Source organism: Mauremys mutica, chromosome 7 (genome assembly GCF_020497125.1).
Source record: "Mauremys mutica isolate MM-2020 ecotype Southern chromosome 7, ASM2049712v1, whole genome shotgun sequence".
NCBI classification, from domain to species: Eukaryota; Metazoa; Chordata; order Testudines; family Geoemydidae; genus Mauremys; species Mauremys mutica.
The window spans coordinates 93246496-93265218 of NC_059078.1; the positions used below are offsets into that span (position 1 = coordinate 93246496).

General features: G+C 40.4%; 1 protein-coding gene across 11 annotated transcripts in view; it reads right to left on the reverse strand.

Moving 5' to 3' along the window:
* Window positions 1-1109: 1109 nt before the first annotated feature.
* Window positions 1110-18723, reverse strand: part of PRKG1 (protein kinase cGMP-dependent 1) — a 924943-nt gene continuing 907329 nt past the window's right edge. For all 11 annotated transcript variants that reach the window (XM_045024165.1, XM_045024169.1, XM_045024166.1 and 8 more), the window contains 5 exons: window positions 18441-18604; window positions 12027-12149; window positions 11868-11930; window positions 10176-10242; window positions 1110-5805 (listed from right to left, as the gene is read on the reverse strand). In XM_045024165.1, coding sequence (XP_044880100.1) covers window positions 5707-5805; window positions 10176-10242; window positions 11868-11930; window positions 12027-12149; window positions 18441-18604 — 516 coding nt within the window. In that variant the 3' untranslated portion in view covers window positions 1110-5706. The remainder of the gene's footprint in view (window positions 5806-10175; window positions 10243-11867; window positions 11931-12026; window positions 12150-18440; window positions 18605-18723) is intronic.

Below are 18723 nucleotides of genomic sequence, written 5' to 3' on the forward strand. Positions count from 1 at the left end.
GAGTTCCTTACTGGGGGGCTCAAGGATAGCTTCTCTTACTTGGATTTTTATTTCACTTTCTTCAGTATTTGCTGCAAAGCATTTAAGCATATGCTTGACTTTTATTTCAGTGGGATTTACACAGATGCATAAATGATTTGCTCAATAGGGAAGGGCAGCTATTGTACACATCGAGCTTTTAGCACACGAATTGAGGCCCTAATCTTGCTATTTTACAAGATCCACATTTACTACTGAGATGATGAGATCAGGCAGTAATGCCTCATATCCTGAGCACAGTGGCATTGGAACAATTTCTATAGTAGGGGTGCTGAAAGCCATTGAACAAAACTGCAAATCCTGTATATGATGGAAACAACTTCAAGACAGGATGCTGCTGCATCCCCAAAACCCCTAGTTCCAGCATCCCTGCCTCAGCATTGCTGAAGTCATGTGGCATTCTAATTACAAAGCTGAGACCTACGTTACAGCGTTGTCTGTGGCTAGGTTTGAAGTAATCTACATTTTCCTGGCATATTGTCCATGGCTGATCAGTCACTATCTCTAGACATGTACCTTAAGGGATAGCCATAACAGACTACTTTTTGTTTTATCATCATCAATCTGTTTTCATTTTCGTAGAACATATACTATTTATGGCCAAACAGTATCCTTTGGGATTCAGTTTACTTCTTTTGGAAGTATATTTGTTTTCAGTATGCATGTAACATATATTTATGTAGACAGAGAGACATATATATTAGAGGTTGTAAAAGAGTTATTTACCTCTACTTTTATAATTGTACACACACATAAATAGATGGTGCCATAAATACATTCAAGTATGCCATCTACCATATCTGTAATATTCAAATGAAACATCACACTTAAGTCACCATGGACATCTCACCTCTTCAGCATAGTCACCTTGTATCTATTTTAGATAAGGATATGACTGCATTAATACTTTAAGAGTACTCAATCTAGAAGTACTTTCTAACAATTGTTAGATCATGTGTCAGCACGTATAATCATAAAATATAATAAATTATTAGATTCTGATTTGAACCACAACTTGTACAAAACTAGAAATCTCACATTGCAGAATACATCAAAACAATGTTCAAAAGTAATTATTTTATTTCAACTCTATAAAGTATACAACAGGCACTCAGCAATTACAGCTGCAGGGAAAATACAGAGCAAAACAAAAGCAGTTAAGTTTATGAAAAAAAGTTCTTAAATCTACATCAAAAGAGTGCAACTGGTCAGTGACCATTTGATGACAGACATTGTATTTTGACAAACAAAAAACTCTTTCATGTAGAATCCATTGTAAGAAGAAAACCAAAGAATTATAGCCATAAGTATACAAAAGAAACAACCAGTGTAAAAACAGCATACATTGGAATAAGTATGGTAGGCAACTCTGAATGAAATTTCCCTTTGCTAGTAAAGCCTGAAACATTTGAGAAATTGTCAAAGTCTCAGTGCTATGTCTGTTTATGTAGTAGACAGTTATGGAAGAAGAGAACTAATAACATACTTTCAATATTTAGCTTTCTAGGTGTGGTGAGAGCTTGCCTCAGAAATGATTTGCATATACAAGAGCTCAGATAAAGCACTGATCCTGTTTTGTTGAGTGGTGCAACAAGATATTTATTTTGTAGTCATTGGTTTCATGTTGAGATGTGATTTTGTTTGGTGTAAATTACAGTTAATTGCTAATCATTTGTCTGTGTGGAACATTTGTAATGGAGTTTATAAAATATGATATGTTAGAACTTTACTGCACTATAGTTTTTTAAATCTGCACAGCTTAGCAAAACAGGAATACCTGTATACAGACTGATAGTATGTCATATATTAATTTGACCTGCACGTACATTTATACATTTCACAGAAATGACGCTGTATCTCATTAACAGATTCACAGCTCTGGTACATTTAACAGAAATAAGAGAACAACTTCATCATTTCTGTAATTCATCAATATTATATAATAAAGGCTTATAAATTGTTAGCAGAAAGAACTGTAAAACGCAGCAAGCTAAGAAAGGACAACATTTTGAGGTGTGTTTGTCTTTGTCATGCAGCATAACACCAAATTTGTATTTTTATAGGATGCCATGAATTTAAGGCACTTGCAACAATGCCAAATAGCTAGGTCATGTTCTAAACTATGGAACAGATGAATAAGAGTACAGTTGACAAAGTTCAATAATACTGACAATTATGACATTAATTCAAGTCTACTTTGATCTAAAACATTACATTACAAATAAGAAAAATGAAGTAATAATGCCATGGAACGCCAAATAAAAAGTTATATGAGTACCACAAAATATCGACACGAAAATATCTATTTACATAAATATTTGCTTATGGTCCTATTATTAAATAAGAGTTTTTAATGAATAATGCAGCAGTGTGATGAGCTACAGATCATCTGTATCTTATGAACCCAATGCTAACACGCTTGTTTTAAATATGGTAGCTGATTTCTCCTTATGTAAATACATCATCTTTCCATATATGATAAAGGAAGCATAAAGAAAAAGAGACAAGTGGAAATACTGAGGCAATCAATTTATATGAATGTATATATGTAAATCAGATATATTAATTATAAATGAAGGGGTTATTCACATACATATGATAATTTATTTAAAATATACGTGGTAAAGAAGATTAAAGTTGAGTGAAGATTTATATCAAAATAAATTTGTATTAATATACTGCATGCCATAGGATTCAGATATTATTGTATGTGGCACAAGGACAAAACTGATAGGAACAAACAAAAGTAATTGATAACAAGCTCATTTTGAAACATTCTTCCTGTAATGTTTTCAGTTCACCCAAAAAATATTGTGATGCTCTTTTCTCTTGGCAATTCTTCAGTTTATTGTAATTGATAGTTGAATCCCAAGTACTCATATCATAATAACTATTTAGAATTGAGACAGATGATAAACTCTTGTTCTTCATGTTCTTATGTATAACAAGAAAGTCAGTTAACAAATTAAACAAGTTTCATTGTCCAATGTAGCCACATCACTCCATGTCAGACAATGGGGGTGGAGGGATCCAGCTTTAATGCAAAAATAAGGTGAATACATTTTTTTTTACTAAGATGACTGTGAGACTGTTTTAGCCCTAGTATCTAGTGTCTGCTTTCAGACAGTATTTTAAATCCCTAAGTTAAATGTTTAAAATTAAGTATATGGTATACTTGTATACAAGTAGTTCCTGGTAGATGTCATTATTATTATTTTTATGATTGCTTCGAAGTGTACAAATCTTAATGCAATGCCACACATGATTAATAAATAGTAGAAGTAATTTGCAGTTATTTTGTGCTGCTGATATTGCCTCATCCGAGTATATGTAACTGTAAAAATAAATGAAATAGATTAGTTAAAGGGAACTGTGGTAAGTGAGGCTTTCTAGTCTGCTGGCAAATTGTAGACATCATGTTGGTATATTTATTATTCTATTTATTTGACAATGTTATCGTTAAAATGCTCTATTAAACCAATGTATGTCCTTATGAATATGAAAAGCTGCTAAAATGTATTCACGGTAGGCATTCTATTATTGATAAATCCCCTACTATTTGCTTCTCCTGTATTTAAGGGTAAAGACAAAAATGAAACAAAATCTTAACTAGGTGCCTGCTCCTGTTGAAGTCAGTAGTGAAACTCCTATTGATTTCAATGGGATAAGATCAGATCCTAGATTCCCATGCTTTGAAAAATCATGTATGCCATTAATATGCTAATATATTAGTATGCGTACAGTGGTCACCACAAAAAAGTAACATCTTCTGACTGTTACCGCACAGTGTTATTTGGGATTACCATAGTCTTCCCGTAAATTTAGAACAGGAGATATCCATGATAACTGTGTGGTACCAAATGTGGGAAATGTTGATCTTTTAATGGCTTCAATATATATATGATGTGATGGACCACAACAAATTAAGTCACATATTTTGACTCTATATAACATGGTATAATCAGATGTGGCATCATATGCTGCTCAAATTAATATAATGAGGCCCTGGTAAAATCTATTGCAAGTTCTGAAAACTAATACCTCTTATAAGTGTGAGGGGGTAAACTTACATTCAATCTAACACATCTCTGATTAGTTGGCAAACGAGGTTTGATTTTTTTTTCTCACATCATTGTAAATCAGGAGTGACTCCACTGATGTCCTGGAGTTACAGTGATGTAAAAGTAGTTGAAGTGAGAAAAGAATTCAGGCCTATAGTATCCTTTTCCCCTCTCTTTTTTATAGCAGTTTGTAGTGTAGCCATTGCAGCACCTCAGGATAATCACTGAAGTGTCTGTGTACTGCAAATATATGTGCCAGCAGATCTCACACAAATACCGTAGACCTGTGTTGCTCTCACATTAGTTTTCCATTTATGTGGTGTGCCATCAGAATCCCATCCATTATTCCAGGCAGAGTATTAGGATTCATTGTTATAATACGGTGTTGTAACCAAAAACATTGGTTTAGTTACATTTTGAAATATACTGATAAAAAATAAAGCCAGGTCATCTGCAAACTGCCTCGGTATTGATATATTTTTAAAGAAGCAGGAAAAGTCAGAACACTATGATGGCTCCCAAATACTGTGGAGTAAAAGCAGAGAAGATGCAAATGTGGAGACTTAAAGGATTCTCTGTTTTTAGAGCATCACTAAAGATGATGTCTCTTGCTACATATCTCTGAAATGCTTACTGACTGCTGAACATTTATATTCACAGATGAAAGACGTACATAGCACCTATACAGTATGTTATGGGTCTGAGATTTTCCTCCTCGGGTTCTAAAAGCTACAGGTTATTTTAAGATCAGTCTTTATTTCTAATAATTAATAAGACCAGTTGGTTGTTGTCATTCTATTTCTAGGACCGTTATTTAAGCACAATTTTTTAATATGTAGAATGAATAATTATGATTTTTTCCATGCAAATATTTATTGTACCAAAAGAAAAAAAATAGATGTTAGTTACATCATGTTCTGAGTTGTATGTGAAAACCGACCCATACCTGCCTTAACAGTTCTCAACAGAAACTGTAGCAGTTGTGCTTTTGTTGTATCATTTTAAAAAATCTGTCAGAAAGAAAAAGGAAAGGTAACATTCAGTCTTGTCATGAATACTGCTTGAAAAAAGGACAACTTTTAGCACTGCTTTGACATGAACTCATTGACCTATAGTTTTGTGGTCCTCCTTTGTATTCACACTGGCCTGCAATAAAAGACCCTATAAACTCACTCTGAAGTGTGGGAGTACCCCACATTCTGTACCATAGATAACTATAGTACGTAATAAGTTACTATTTGTTCCTACTGATAATTCTAGCTGTAAAATACTGGCTTTAAGTGTATCTTACACTATTATCTTTCAAATTATAATTAGAGCATAGCAAGATAATTGCAGTGATAGAAAACATATTTCTTTACTGGTGAAAAGGCTTGCTTCAGGACCACCATGTCAACTGCTATTATAAGTTCAAACATAAAACATGTGAAGAGCACTATTGTCATCTAAGCAATAAGTCCTAATGCCACTGTAGTTACTGTAGCAGCATCAATCAAGGCATCATGGTGACCCCGAGCACTAATCCTCCCCAATTCCTTCAGTTTTGCTGGCAGCCATGTCTCAGGAAGCTGTCTTCAGCAAGGCAGAAGCAGGTAAGAAAAATACATTAAAAGTCTATATCCCATCCTGAGTTGTCATCAGGTGGCGGTTCATCATTGTCCTCAGGGAAACTGTCGAAATTGCTTGTGTCCGTTGGAGATGCAACCTGTCAAATGAACAGTTAATGTGTTTGCATCAGTTGCTTTTGATTTTAAGAAAATCTCTATTTGAGACCTTTAGAAAGACCATTTTTCCTATCTCAAAACAATGCTTTTTCAACATCATTCACTAACCTAACACATTTTATCCGTGGGAAAGCTCGCTAGCTAAATATGACTAGTAAAAGATTTCAAAGAAAAGGGAGAGCAAATACATTTGTCCCTTGGCAATATTGTCAATGCTAGGGCATTAATTTAGGGTTTTTTAAAAAAAATGTATAACAAAAATTAAAAATGACTATGCTGATCTTTGTGTGCATTTGATGTAATTAAAAAACTATGGTTGTGCAAAAAAATCCAGTGGTTTCCTCAGATCAAGAAAATAACCAAAGATGTAACATCAAATAAGACCCCCCCAGAGTACTCCATCACACCCATAAAATCAAAGCATATCAACAGTGTCCAACCACTCCCACAAATACCAGTTATCATTCTCCTCCCATACAAAAAATCTAGTGTAAAAAGATGGACCTTGCAGCATGACCTGTATGCCAACAGACAGGCCAATTTTAAACCGCAGAGGGGCCACCATAGAAGTTCACAATGACAGCTCCCCTTCTTTTATAGGAAAGGAGAGCCATTTTAAGTATCTCAACTGATGCAATTGAGGTGGTATGGCATGGGGAGAGGGGTTGTCTCTCAGTAGGGCAGGTTCCAAGCTATTTCTAAAGCAAAGCCAATATTTGTACTCTGCCTGGAAAATAAGAGGTAGCCAATACAGATCCCAAGACACTGTGCTCCCAAAAGATGTCTTGCTAAGCAGGCTGCCACATTTTGCACCAGCATCAATTTCCAGGTTGATATAAAGTTAAGGTTGCCAACCCTCCAGGATTGGCCTGGAGTTTCCAGGAATTAAAGATCAATCTTTAATTACAGATTCTGTCATGTGAAGAAATCTCCAGGAATACGTTCAACCAATATTGGCAACCCTATTTGAAGTGTAGTATCTGGAGGGTGCATTGCCACTATCTAAGGACCACAACATAAGGGATATAGTTGAGCTCTGGCTGACATAATGTCCTCTTGAAGGGGGCTGTTATTGGATGGCACATAGACATCTTAACTGGATCAAAGGGTTCAGCCCAAAATTAGTAAATGCTCCTTATTTGCATCAATACTTATTAGCTCCTTAATATATCTTGGAAGGAATTATGATCCTTAAAAAACATATGTCAGACTCTTTTGAAAGATATGTGAACTATTTAATTGAAGACTATGGAATGCATTGTTTTACAGTACAGTAAAATTTTTTGTTAGCAACAATCTTTCATGGGGCCTGTAGCGGCGTGAGCACCCGCTCCAGCCCTGAAGGGGTTGGAAAAGCCCTGCAGAGGGCTGGGGCTGGGGAAGGGAGCAAAACCCTGGCTGATTGGGGGAAGTGGCTGCAGCGGGGGCCATGCCCCAAACAGACTAACTGGGCCTTATAAGAAGGCCAGGGCAGCCAGAAGCTCAGGACTCTCCCTCTGCTTGTAGAGAGAGAAGGGCCTGGCTGCTAGGGAGCTGAGCAGGGTACTGGGAGTGGAGCAGGGCTGGGGGAAGGCTAGAGGAGCTGTGGAGCTCTGGCCTAGGAAAACCCCCAGGCTGCAGGCCTAGCTGAGGGCCTAAGACCAGTACCGGAGATGCATAGGGGCAGTCCAGCCACAGAGAGAGGCAGCAGGTCCAACCCAATCTTGCCTGTGATGAGTGGTGTATACTGCAGTCTGCCCCAGGGAGTGGGGCTAGATGGTGACTGGCAGTAGCCTTACACTGAGGCAAGGTGGGGTTAGTGGTTGGGGGTTCCCCTGGGTGGGGAGACCCAGAGTGTGGGGGTACTGCCAGGCGGAGCAGCAACCCAGAGAAAAGGGCACCAGGGTCCTGGGAGGGACACGGGGGCCAGCGGGAAGTGGATCACCAGCCTGCAGGGGGCGCTCCAGGACTCTGGAAGAGCTAATTCCCATGGACGGCCAGCAGGCGGTGCCTCAGGGGTGAGTCCACTCCCTTACAGGGACTACCTGCTTTAAGTGTTGAACACAAACTAGCCCTGTCATCTAGTATCACATCTACAGTGAGCTGCCTTGCAGTGCAACTAGTAACTGTTAAAAAGACATTGTCAAGTCAGATTTAGCACAAATATATATAAGCAAATATTTACAAAACAACTATAGAAATATTTCTATTAAAAATCCAATAGAAACATTTTTAAACACAAACACTTCTTTGTGTTTCCACCTAAACATGGCAGCATTCTGCTAGTACTGCACATAAGCCCAAATATGAAAGAAATAGAAATTGACAAACAAGTGAAATTGACCAGTTTGTTTTCATTGGCTAAACTGAGAGAAAGTTAACAAACAGAATGAACAGCAGATTTTTTAAAAAGAAGAATCAGTTTTTGTATCTGTTACTGTCTTTAAGAAGTAAACAAATAGAACACAGGGTTCAAAAAAGAATTAGATAAATTAATGGAGGATAGGACCATCAATGGCTATTAGCCAGGATGGGCAGGGAAGGTGTCCCTAACCTCTGCTTCCTAGAAGCTGGGAATGGGCAACAGGAGATGGATCACTTGATGATTACCTGTTCTGTTCATTCCCTCTGGGGCACCTGTCATTGGCCATTGTCGGAAGACAGGATGCTGGGCTAGATGGACCTTTGGTCTGACACAGTAGGGCCATTCTTAGGTTCGTAAATATTATTTTAAACCTTACTGGCAGTGCCTCTTACTCTGAACCTTTTTTTTGGGGGGGGGGGGCCAGAATCCTTTCAGCCACTGAGTGATTGCATCTTCCCCATCTCATACAGAGACGGGAGGGCACGGGACTCTTCTGCTCTATCACAGTTAAAAGAAGGAACAACTTGGGACAGAAGTAGGGTCATACAGCTCAGTACAATGAATCATGACATCTGCTGATGTACCTGTGCTGCCCAACTCTATAGGTGAAGTGAGTAGCAAAATGCAATTAAATAAGATTGTTACATTTCACTCTGATGCTGATGTTGCTGAAGATGAACAATGGGAAAAGGATTAAATTGAATATTCAGCTTCCCTTCAGGCTCTGTGGGTAAAGAGCTCCCAGAAAGGCATCAGCCTAAGACAGGGGTGGGCAAACTACGGCATGCGGGCCACATCTGGCCCATGGGACCATCCTGCCTGGCCCTCGAGCTCCTGGCCCAGGAGGCTCTCCCCTGGCCCCTCCCCTGCTGTTCCACCTCACCCGCAGCCTCAGCTCACTTGCTAGTGCACTGCTCTGGGCAGCGGGGCTGTGAGCTCCTGGGGTAGCACAGCTACAAAGCCCGGCCTGACCCGGTGCTCTGTGCTGTATGGTGGCAGCGGCAGTGCGGCTGTAGCGGCGCCAGCCACCGGTGCTCCAGGCAGCACAGTAAGGGGGCAGGGAGAAGGGGGGTTGGATAGAGGGTAGGGGAGTTTGGGGTAGTGGTCGGGGTGGGGGTGTTGATAGGGGTTGGGTAGTAGGAGCCAGGGGTCCGGGGGGGGCAGTCAGGAAGAAGGGGGGTTGGATGGGGCGGCAGGGGGCAGTCAGGGGCAGGGGTTCCAGGGGCAGTCAGGGGACAGGGAGAAGGGGTGGTTGGATGGGGCAGAGGTCCCGGGGGGGCCATCAGGGAACAGGGGGATTGGATAGGGCAGGAGTCGCGGAGGGGCAGATAGGAGGTGGGGGCTGGGCCATGACTCCCTCCCCTAACCAGCCCTCCATACAATTTACGAAAACCGATGCAGCCCTCAGGCCAAAAAGTTTGCCCGCCCCGGCCTTAGAGCTCTGGTGCAAAAGGAAACTAACTAGTATTGTAGCCTGTTTCCCCTAGAGTCCTTTCCCAGTTAACTGTAACTGACTTGTCTACAAGTTCTTCACATAGTATATGATGGCTGAAAAAAGGAAAAGAGGCACAAAGAGGAATGGAAGGGGAAATAGTGCATAGAGGAAAGCCGAAGCGAAGAGGAAAAAGAAAGGAAAAAAGATAGAATAGAGAGAGGAGGTGAAAAAGAGGAAATGTGGAGAGTTCAAAAACCAAGGAGAAGAGGCAAAGAGCAAGAACTCAGTAGTGACAGGCTCACATCACTTCAGCTGCTGGAAAGAACATTTCATCACAGGGCCTCCTGATGAAGACTCGGCCACAAGACAAAATGTATTTGCGTTAATAAAAGAGAATCTGTCATAAGTGATCTATTTTTTTTACTGATCTTTGGTAAGTATCTTCAGACAAGTTTTGCTGCAAGCTACCATTACCTTTACTAAGGTATAGGCATACTGGAACTTTACACAAATGGCACAAAGCAAACCATTCCTGATTGACTGGCAAGGACAGAAGTAAGAAGTGTACTTACGCTTGGTACTATAGGAGGTGTCAATGTACCTTTTCTTAACCCTTCCCAGTTAAAGCCCTCAAACCATCTAAAAAGGAGATCATGTTAGGACAAATCAAGATGTTAGATATACAGCTCAAATATCACTGTAACACACAAAACATGATTCAAATAGCTTAAAACAGATTTTTAATTTCTGTAGGCACTTTCTTCAAATCGTCTGATTTACAGTCATCATTTTTCTGTTGATTTTATGAAATACATTTTTGAAGTTTTTCTTTATTCAGACCGAAATATGTGCAGAAATCTCATGGTGATATAAAGGGTGGTGTAAGTGACACATGACTTGAAAATTGCACTAGGTGACATCCTCCTGACTGCTAAGGGTGTGACCTAGCCAGTCTTCACTACAGGTGTCCCGACAGCTTCTTCTTACCTCTTGCAGGGTCTCTGTGGGTCCCACACTGTCAAGGTTCTTTATTCAGATCCTCTGAGCCAGAGTGTAGCTCAGGCTGCAGGCCTGCACAGCTTATAAGGGAAAGTAGCATAGCACTGCCCCCATGCCTTTGTGTGGCCTCCACAGACCTTGAGTCAGGTTGCATAGGAGTAAGGGGTTGCTCAAACAGTTAAGCAGAGAGTGGGTAGAGTCTTGGCTCCACCACCTGAAATACTGGCCAGCACAGCTAAACTGATTGGGGATGAGGTGGGGAGAACAGTCTATGGGGCTACCCTCCTGGAGCAAGGAGGAAGCAGTGAAGGACTCATACCATGTCCACAGGGCAGAGTGGAAAAGCAAAATCTTTCCCTCCAATAGGTGCTGGGCACTCCATGCTCTGTTTTGCCTGTTATTTGTATGTCAAGCAGAGTGGAGACTGTGCCCATCACTGAACTACTGAGACCAAGAAGAGCAAGTGAAATATCAATCAGAGGCTCTGTACTGTCATAGACTCATAGACTTAAGGTCAGAAGGGACCATTATGATCATCCAGTCCGACCTCCTGCACAATGCAGGCCACAGAATCTCACCCACCCATTCCTGTAACAAACCCCTAACCTATGTCTGAGTTATTGAAGTTCTCAAATCGTGGTTTAAAGACCTCAAGGTGCAGAGAATCCTTCAGCAAGTGACCCGTGCCCCATGTTGCAGCGGAAGGTGAAAAACTTCCAGGGCCTCTGCCAATCTGTCCTGGAGGAAAATTCCTTCCCGACCCCAAATATGGTGATCAGTTAAACCCTGAGCATGTGGGCAAGACTCACCAGCCAGCACTCAGGAAAGAATTCTCTGTAGTAACTCAGATCCCACCCCATCTAACATCTATCGGTGCCAATGGAATAGGATCAACAGGAACTATAGTCTTAACCCCAGGGGTAGAGACACAGTTAAAAAGCAAACTGTGCCTCTACCCCTGGCTGGAAACTGGTGGCATATACAAGGGTGTTAAAAATAAATTGACTTAATTTTCCATATTGCAAAATGCCATTTGGATGCAAATTTAAGTAAAAAAGCTCTTTCACTCAACATATCACCCTACATGCCACATAAGGAAGGATAGAATAGACTCCAAAATATGAAAAGACTGCTGACATATGGAAATGTAAAATAACCTAACATCCAAAGAACAAGTTAGAAGAGACCTGTTATGAAAAGTGTTTTGTGTCTGAAATGAACAATTTTTCATGTGAAAGTAATTGATAGTTGTAAAACACACTTACTTGTGCTTTTGGATATCTTTTACTCCATTTTTCAAGTTCCCTAATCTTTCTGATGGATTGTCCCTATAAAAAGAGTGACAAAGTTGTTTAATAATGTTTTTTCAGAAGGACTTATTTCTTTACTCATAAGATAAAGGTTATTGTATTTAAAGTATTTACCTGCATAGTTTTTTAATTAAATTAGCAGCATTTTTGGCAATCTTCTTTGGAAATTCAATCATGTCAATCCCCCTTAATATGATGTTATAGGTCTTCATGGGATCTGGGCCTGAGAAAGGTGGACTTTAGGAAGTGGGAGGAGGGGGAGAAAGTGAAAGTTAAAGGTCTGTCTTTAAAAAATAAATCTCATACAACAAATCAGAGGAGATAAATTACAGAAATAATAATATTTCTCATCCTGTGCTCCCAGGAAAATTGAAAGTCTGGACTATTCATATTTTATTTTATATCCTTTAGGAAGTTCTCCAGGATGTTTCCTTCCATCTCCAAAGTCCATGCCATGGTAATCCTTTCTACAGCCAAGGAGTTCTGGGCGTGGTTTTGTCTGGACTTCATCAATGTTGCTCCAAGGGTTGGCCAGGAGAAGGCATTAAAGAGAGATGTAAGGCAGGCCTTCTTCTGTATGGGCTAAACATCCTGTTTCAGCCGTGATCCCATGTCCTGCCAGCCTAAGAAGCAAGGGGCTGGACTCAGTCCTGATCTCAGGTCCTCTGTTTTCTGACTAACTCTTGTACTAGACTTATATAATCGCTTTTCAAACAGCACTGGATAGAGGATGGAATAAATACTCTCTCATTTAAAAGCACAAAGACACGTCAGAGTACAGTGATAGGTGAACAAAATGCCCTTAAATATGGATGGTACAGGTTGCTCGCTTTGGGCTAGATTGTGACTTGGCTGACAAACCCATACAAGAGAGTAAGAAATTCCCTCTTACACCTTAATGTAGGTTACCCAGGTCTTGGGGTCAGGTGCATAGGAGTAAGTGGGGTTAACTCACTTGCTTCCTCCCTACCAGAAGCAAGTGGAGAAGGGGCGAGAAAAAGTTAGACTCCTTGCTCAATAGCCATAATAGCTGAGCCAACACAGTGTGAGAAGTAATTTACTGCTGGCTTATTACCCCCAAGAACAAGGAAGAATCAAGAAAAGCGCTGTGACTCCATGCTGTGTCTCTCTGAGTGACAATATTTTCCAAGGTTAGTGCAGTTTACGTACCACGTAGGGCTGTGCCTAAAGTCACAATCTAGCCCTGTCTCGTGGGGGGATATTCATCCAACACCAGTGGCAGATTCAGACCCATCTTGACAGTTAAATTTTCACTATCCTACAGAAAAAAAGCATTTTATAGAGCTAGCAAACGGAAGTGTTGTACAATCTATATTCTCAAAGAGCCTTTTCTAACTTATTTGCTCATCTTTAGACCGTTAGGTCCTTTATGCATGATAAATTTGGACAAGTATCAATATAACAAACAATATCCATCCTCTTTTGGAACTTTATGAAGAAAAGGGCATAATTAAGCTATTGTGTATTTTTGATAAATGTAACAAAGCTATGCTGAGGACAGTCCAGGGCACTATGATCCTTGGTGTCTTTCTCTGTTGCTGGGGAGGCCGGGTGTATAGCCAGTGTGTTTGTCACTGTGTGGATCCACTGGATAAAATCATTGAATAGGAGGTGCACATGGGCATCAGATAGTACTACAGCTCCTGATGATGATAAGATTCTGCACCTTCCAACCCCCGTGGATAGCCCAGGTGGAAAGTCTGTTACCTGAGCTTTGTGCAGTAGATCAGGATTTGTTCCTTAAATATTATTTGATTGCAGTTTTGTGAAATAAACAAAGAGCTTCAATTCAGTAATAAATAAAATGGAAAAATGGTAATACTCCACTAATGTCTAAAAAAGTTTCTAATAGATGTAGTTTTTAATTGGTAATTATGAGAGATTACTGCAGAGGCTAAGAGTTATATGGAATGCAGAATTAATACACATTATTTAAGGGAAGATTAGGGTTTGATATGTTGAAAGATATTTTATCAGTATATTCAAACACAGGATGACATTTTAAGCATCACATCAAAAATGAATGACTATAATTTATAATTGAGAAACAGCCTGCATATGGTTTGGAAAGGTAGAAAAAATGGCAGAATTTTGTTCAAAAGCTAGTACGTGTGTGTTTTGAAATTATTTAATACAGAGATTTTTGTAAATTAATTTTGAAGTTACATTAAACAGCCTTCAAAGAAATATATGGGAATAGTATTTTCAGTAGCAAGACCTTGAGTAATGAGACATTGTACACAAGTTTCTGTACCTTCAGCAAGAGGTATGTATTCCTCTGATGTACAGTCATCTAGGGATATTTAAAATACTTAAAATTTGTTTGTAAACATGTAATATTGTGAAATATTATGTAGTTCTGCATAGATTTTTAAGTTACTGTATATTTAAGGTGTGAATATTTTTATAGGACACATGCTATATAAGAAAATATCAATGTATTTAAAAATGAATATGTTCTGTACAGAAGTTCAGTGGCCAAATGTAAGATTGAAATTTGTTATATTTCTTTGAATTTAAAGTTTTACATGAGGACTGAAAAAGAAACTTGGAGAGGCTCAATTTGGAGTGAGCAAGAATAAGGGTAGACCTGATAGATCTATTCCCAGTAATTAATGGTCTAGTTAAGATGAAACAATCGCTAGCTGCTTTTTGTCTATAATACTATATCTAGAGCATTGAAAAGTGACAGGTAACAGAATTTAGAACTGACATGGAAATATACGTTTACATAAAGTATGTGTGAAATTCAGTTTCAAAAATTGGTTCAAATAGCTTTGTGATATTTTAAAGGGATATACATTGGTGGACAAATAAGTGCAACATAGGGTACGTCTATACTTACTGTCCGGGTCAGCGGCTAGCGTTCGACTTCTCGGAGTTCGATATATCGCGTCTAGACGCGATATATCGAACTCCGAACGCGCTCCCGTCGACTCCGGAACTCCACCACCGCGAACGGCGGTGGCGGAGTCGACGGGGGAGCCGCGGACTTCGATCCCGCGGCGTCTGGACGGGTGAGTACTTCGAACTAAGGTAGTTCGAGTTCAGCTACGCTATTCGCGTAGCTGAACTTGCGTACCTTAGTTCGACCCCCCCCCCTTAGTGTAGACCAGACCATAGATAACTATGCTAAAGGATAACAATGTTAAAGGATACCCTTAATAGAACACTGTGTAGACTAGTGGGGATTTAACACATAGGCTGAGGGTGGTAAGTGTTTCTAATATGCCATATCAGTTCAAAACTGGTGCCATGGGAAAGCAATCTTCATGCTTCCTGCATATTAGGAGTATTTTCCAACCCCACTGGCCATGTACAAGGCTACAATTTTGTCACAGAAGTCACAGAATCTGTGACTTCCAAAGATCTCCATGACTTCAGCCTGTGACAGCTGGGAGCTGCAGGGTCCTGCCACCTCCTGCAACTTCTGCCAGAGGCAGCGGGGGCCCCTAAGCTGCCTTGAGCAGTGGGGGTACCCTGCAGTTCCCAGCCAGCACAGGTGACGGGGACCCCATAATCCCCAGCTGCTGTGGGCAGCAGGAGGACCCCCGCAGTTCTCAGCTGCCGAGGGCGGTAAGTGGTACCCTGCGGCTCCCGGGTGGCAGGGGGGAGGGGGCTCTGAAATGCTGCGGGTGGGGGGGCTCCTGCAGCTCCTGGCTTGGTCCCCCTGCAGCTCCCAGCTGCTGCAGGTGGTGTAGGGGGACCCTGGAGCTCCAAGGCCCCATGGGTGGTGGTCGGGGGGAAGAGCTCCCAGCCAGCTCTGCAGCTGCCCAGCAGCTCCCCATTATGTCATGGATAGGTCACGGGCTTCCGTGAACTTTTCTTTATTGCCCATGACCTGTCTGTGACTTTTACTAAAAATATCCATGACAAAATCTTAGCCTTAGCCATGTACAACTTTGTTTTTACCTCCTGCTGAAGCCAAATGATATAAGCCGCTTCCAGGAAATCAGAGTTAATGGATCATTATGACAAATGCTGTGTTCCTGCAGCAGGGGCGGCTCCAGGCACCAGCACGGCAAGCGCGTGCCTGGGGTGGCAAGCCACGGAGGGCGCTCTGCCGGTCGCTGCGAGGCCGGCAGGCAGGTTGCCTTCGGCGGCTTGCCTGTGGAGGATCCGCTGGTCCCGCGGCTTCGGCAGACTTCCCGCAGGCGTGTCGCCGAATCCGCGGGACCGGGGACCTCCCGCAGGCAAGCTGCGGAATACAGCCTGCCTGCCATCCTTGGGGTGGCAAAATACCTAGAGCCGCCCCTGTCCTGCAGTACGTGCATTACATGAATTTAAACATACAGATGATGCCATTTTATACTATGATAAAATCCACATGATATTTTGTGGGTTGTTAAAAAAATCTATGTATAATTATTAATAGCATATACAACATTTAACAGAATTTTGTTAAAATAGGCTTGGAAGGATTTGAATTTTATTGGAAAATGTTGGTAAACTTTGATTTCACTGTGCACACACAAGGCAATGAAAATATTTCCATTGATAATCTAAATCTGTAGATAGGCAAAGCAAGAAAAATGCTGCTTGAGCACTTAGAGTTTGATTTAAGGAATTCACTTTTGTCTATTTTGATATGTGATGTTGACCATTTGTATTTTAACTCTTATAAAGCTTTAACATTTTGAATCTCAAACTCAATTGTCATTAAATAATTACTGATGATTCCCCTATTATCTGACGCTCATTACTTCCTGCAACTGTGAAAATTTAGATGGATAAAAATAGAAAACATTCTTAAAATATAGATGATATCAATTGAAATTATTAAAAAAGAACTGAATTATAGATAATTGAAGTATGTTTTAAGTTAACATTAAAAAACAAGTTATTCAATAGTATGTTTGCTCTCTAGAGTGTGTAATTTCTCCCTCCCCTCCTCCCCCCCCGACTGTGTAATTTATTTCTTACATCCATTCACAGATCTCTGAAAAGATGCAGTTTTTATAGCAACAAGTGCTGATGGGGTGTATTTTCAGTTCTGAGTACCCATAGGGATTAAAAATTGAACTGTTTAAAGTGGAGTTTGTGTACGCCCTTTTAATTATCTTCTTTATAGATTTAATGGAAACTTAATTTTGACCTTTTGTCATAGTTCAGGGACTTTACAGGTAACACTGACTTGGTACCTAGCTTGTTGAGTCTGTCCTGCATCTTCTATCCCAAACGTGATTCGCTGCTGGTGTTTTTAATATGTTTTTTTAGATCCTTTAGGGAACTCTATTTAAATGGAAACATTCTTATAAATTTCTGAATAATGAAAATATTAGTAACTTTTTATGTATAAAACAGATACTAAAGTAAACATTTTAAAAATTGTTTAAATAATTCTGCAGAATACATTGGATAACTATAACTGGGCTATACCTATATACCAGCAAATTCTCAAGCTATTACCTGCTTGAGACTCTCATTTGAAAAAGCTGCATTATTTCAATGTTAATGGCTCAACTCTCCCCTTTGTTCCGTGTGTGTAACTCCTATTGACAGTGGTAGGCAAAGGAGTAGTTTTTGACCCCACACAATATGAAATATTAGAGCTTGTGTATTATAACTTTTCCGGAGCTCGCTGTCCTTCGTGCCACCAATGAGCTGTTCTCAGCGAGAAATGGAAGTAACATTAGCTGTTGACTCAGAATAGCTAAGAAACACAAATTACTGGGCATGCCTGTTTCCTGGCCCATAGGAGGAAGATAGCTTAAAGGGATAGGGATGAGACAGGACCAGAGCTGGCAGGATGCATATTGGAGAGCATCCTGTATTCTCCTTTGTCCTCCACTGGCATATATCTCAAACCTCATCCTGAACAACTAAGGAGCATCACTGAACTCTGAACATAGGTTGCGCTTGATGATTTGATGCCTCAGTGCAGACACGCTCAGCTCCCTTGGCATTGCTGCCTTGCATGCTGGAGAGCTGAGGCAGCAGTGCCAGGAAAGCCCTTCAAGCACTGATGCCTTGAGAAATGCTTAATGAGTACAGGCAAGAGCTGACAACCTTCATGTGTCATTTTGTTGTAAACTCTTGCCTACAATAGGAAAAAAATGAAGATGTTGTACCACTTTAGGTTTGCCCACTCTTTCACATGCTGCTAGCTTCCACTGCCCTACCACCTCACTGGCTGAATTGCAAACCTCTTTCCTCACCCACCAGCAAATTCAACTCCACCTTTCCCATTAGGAATTCTGAAGAAAAATGAGGGTAGAGTATAGCCATGATTTTGGTATCATTTTACATGTGTTTCATGATAAAGTTGTGAACTGCCTAGTGACAAAAGTCCTTGTCATTTGAGAGCTCTGCATGAAAGCAGGCTGTGATTAAACAGGAAAAGTAATAATGATTAGGTTTAACAGTAAAGTTTTCTGACTGTTGTAAGTCATCATCACAGATGCCAGCTTTGAGTCTTCCAGTGTTCTAATCAAAGTGACAAAGGCAGAAATATTCTGTAATTTGCTGATCTATTTTTATCAGCAGTTCCAGTTCCAATGCCCATACCTGCCAGTCAAGAGTTCATACATTAAGATTCCCAGTGACCAGTAGTCTGCGGAAATGTCATGACCTTTGTTCAGGATGATCTCTGGGGCTACATACTCTGGAGTTCCACAAAAAGTCCATGTTTTTTTTCCAAATCCTATTTTCTTTGCAAAGCCAAAATCGACCTGTGAAAGGAAAGGAATTCCATCAATGCAGAAAAATAAAGGACATTTCAGTGATGTGTTCTGTTCTTCTTAGAGTGAAGCAAAGTAGAAATAAAGGTTTCCTCATGGGAATATTATCA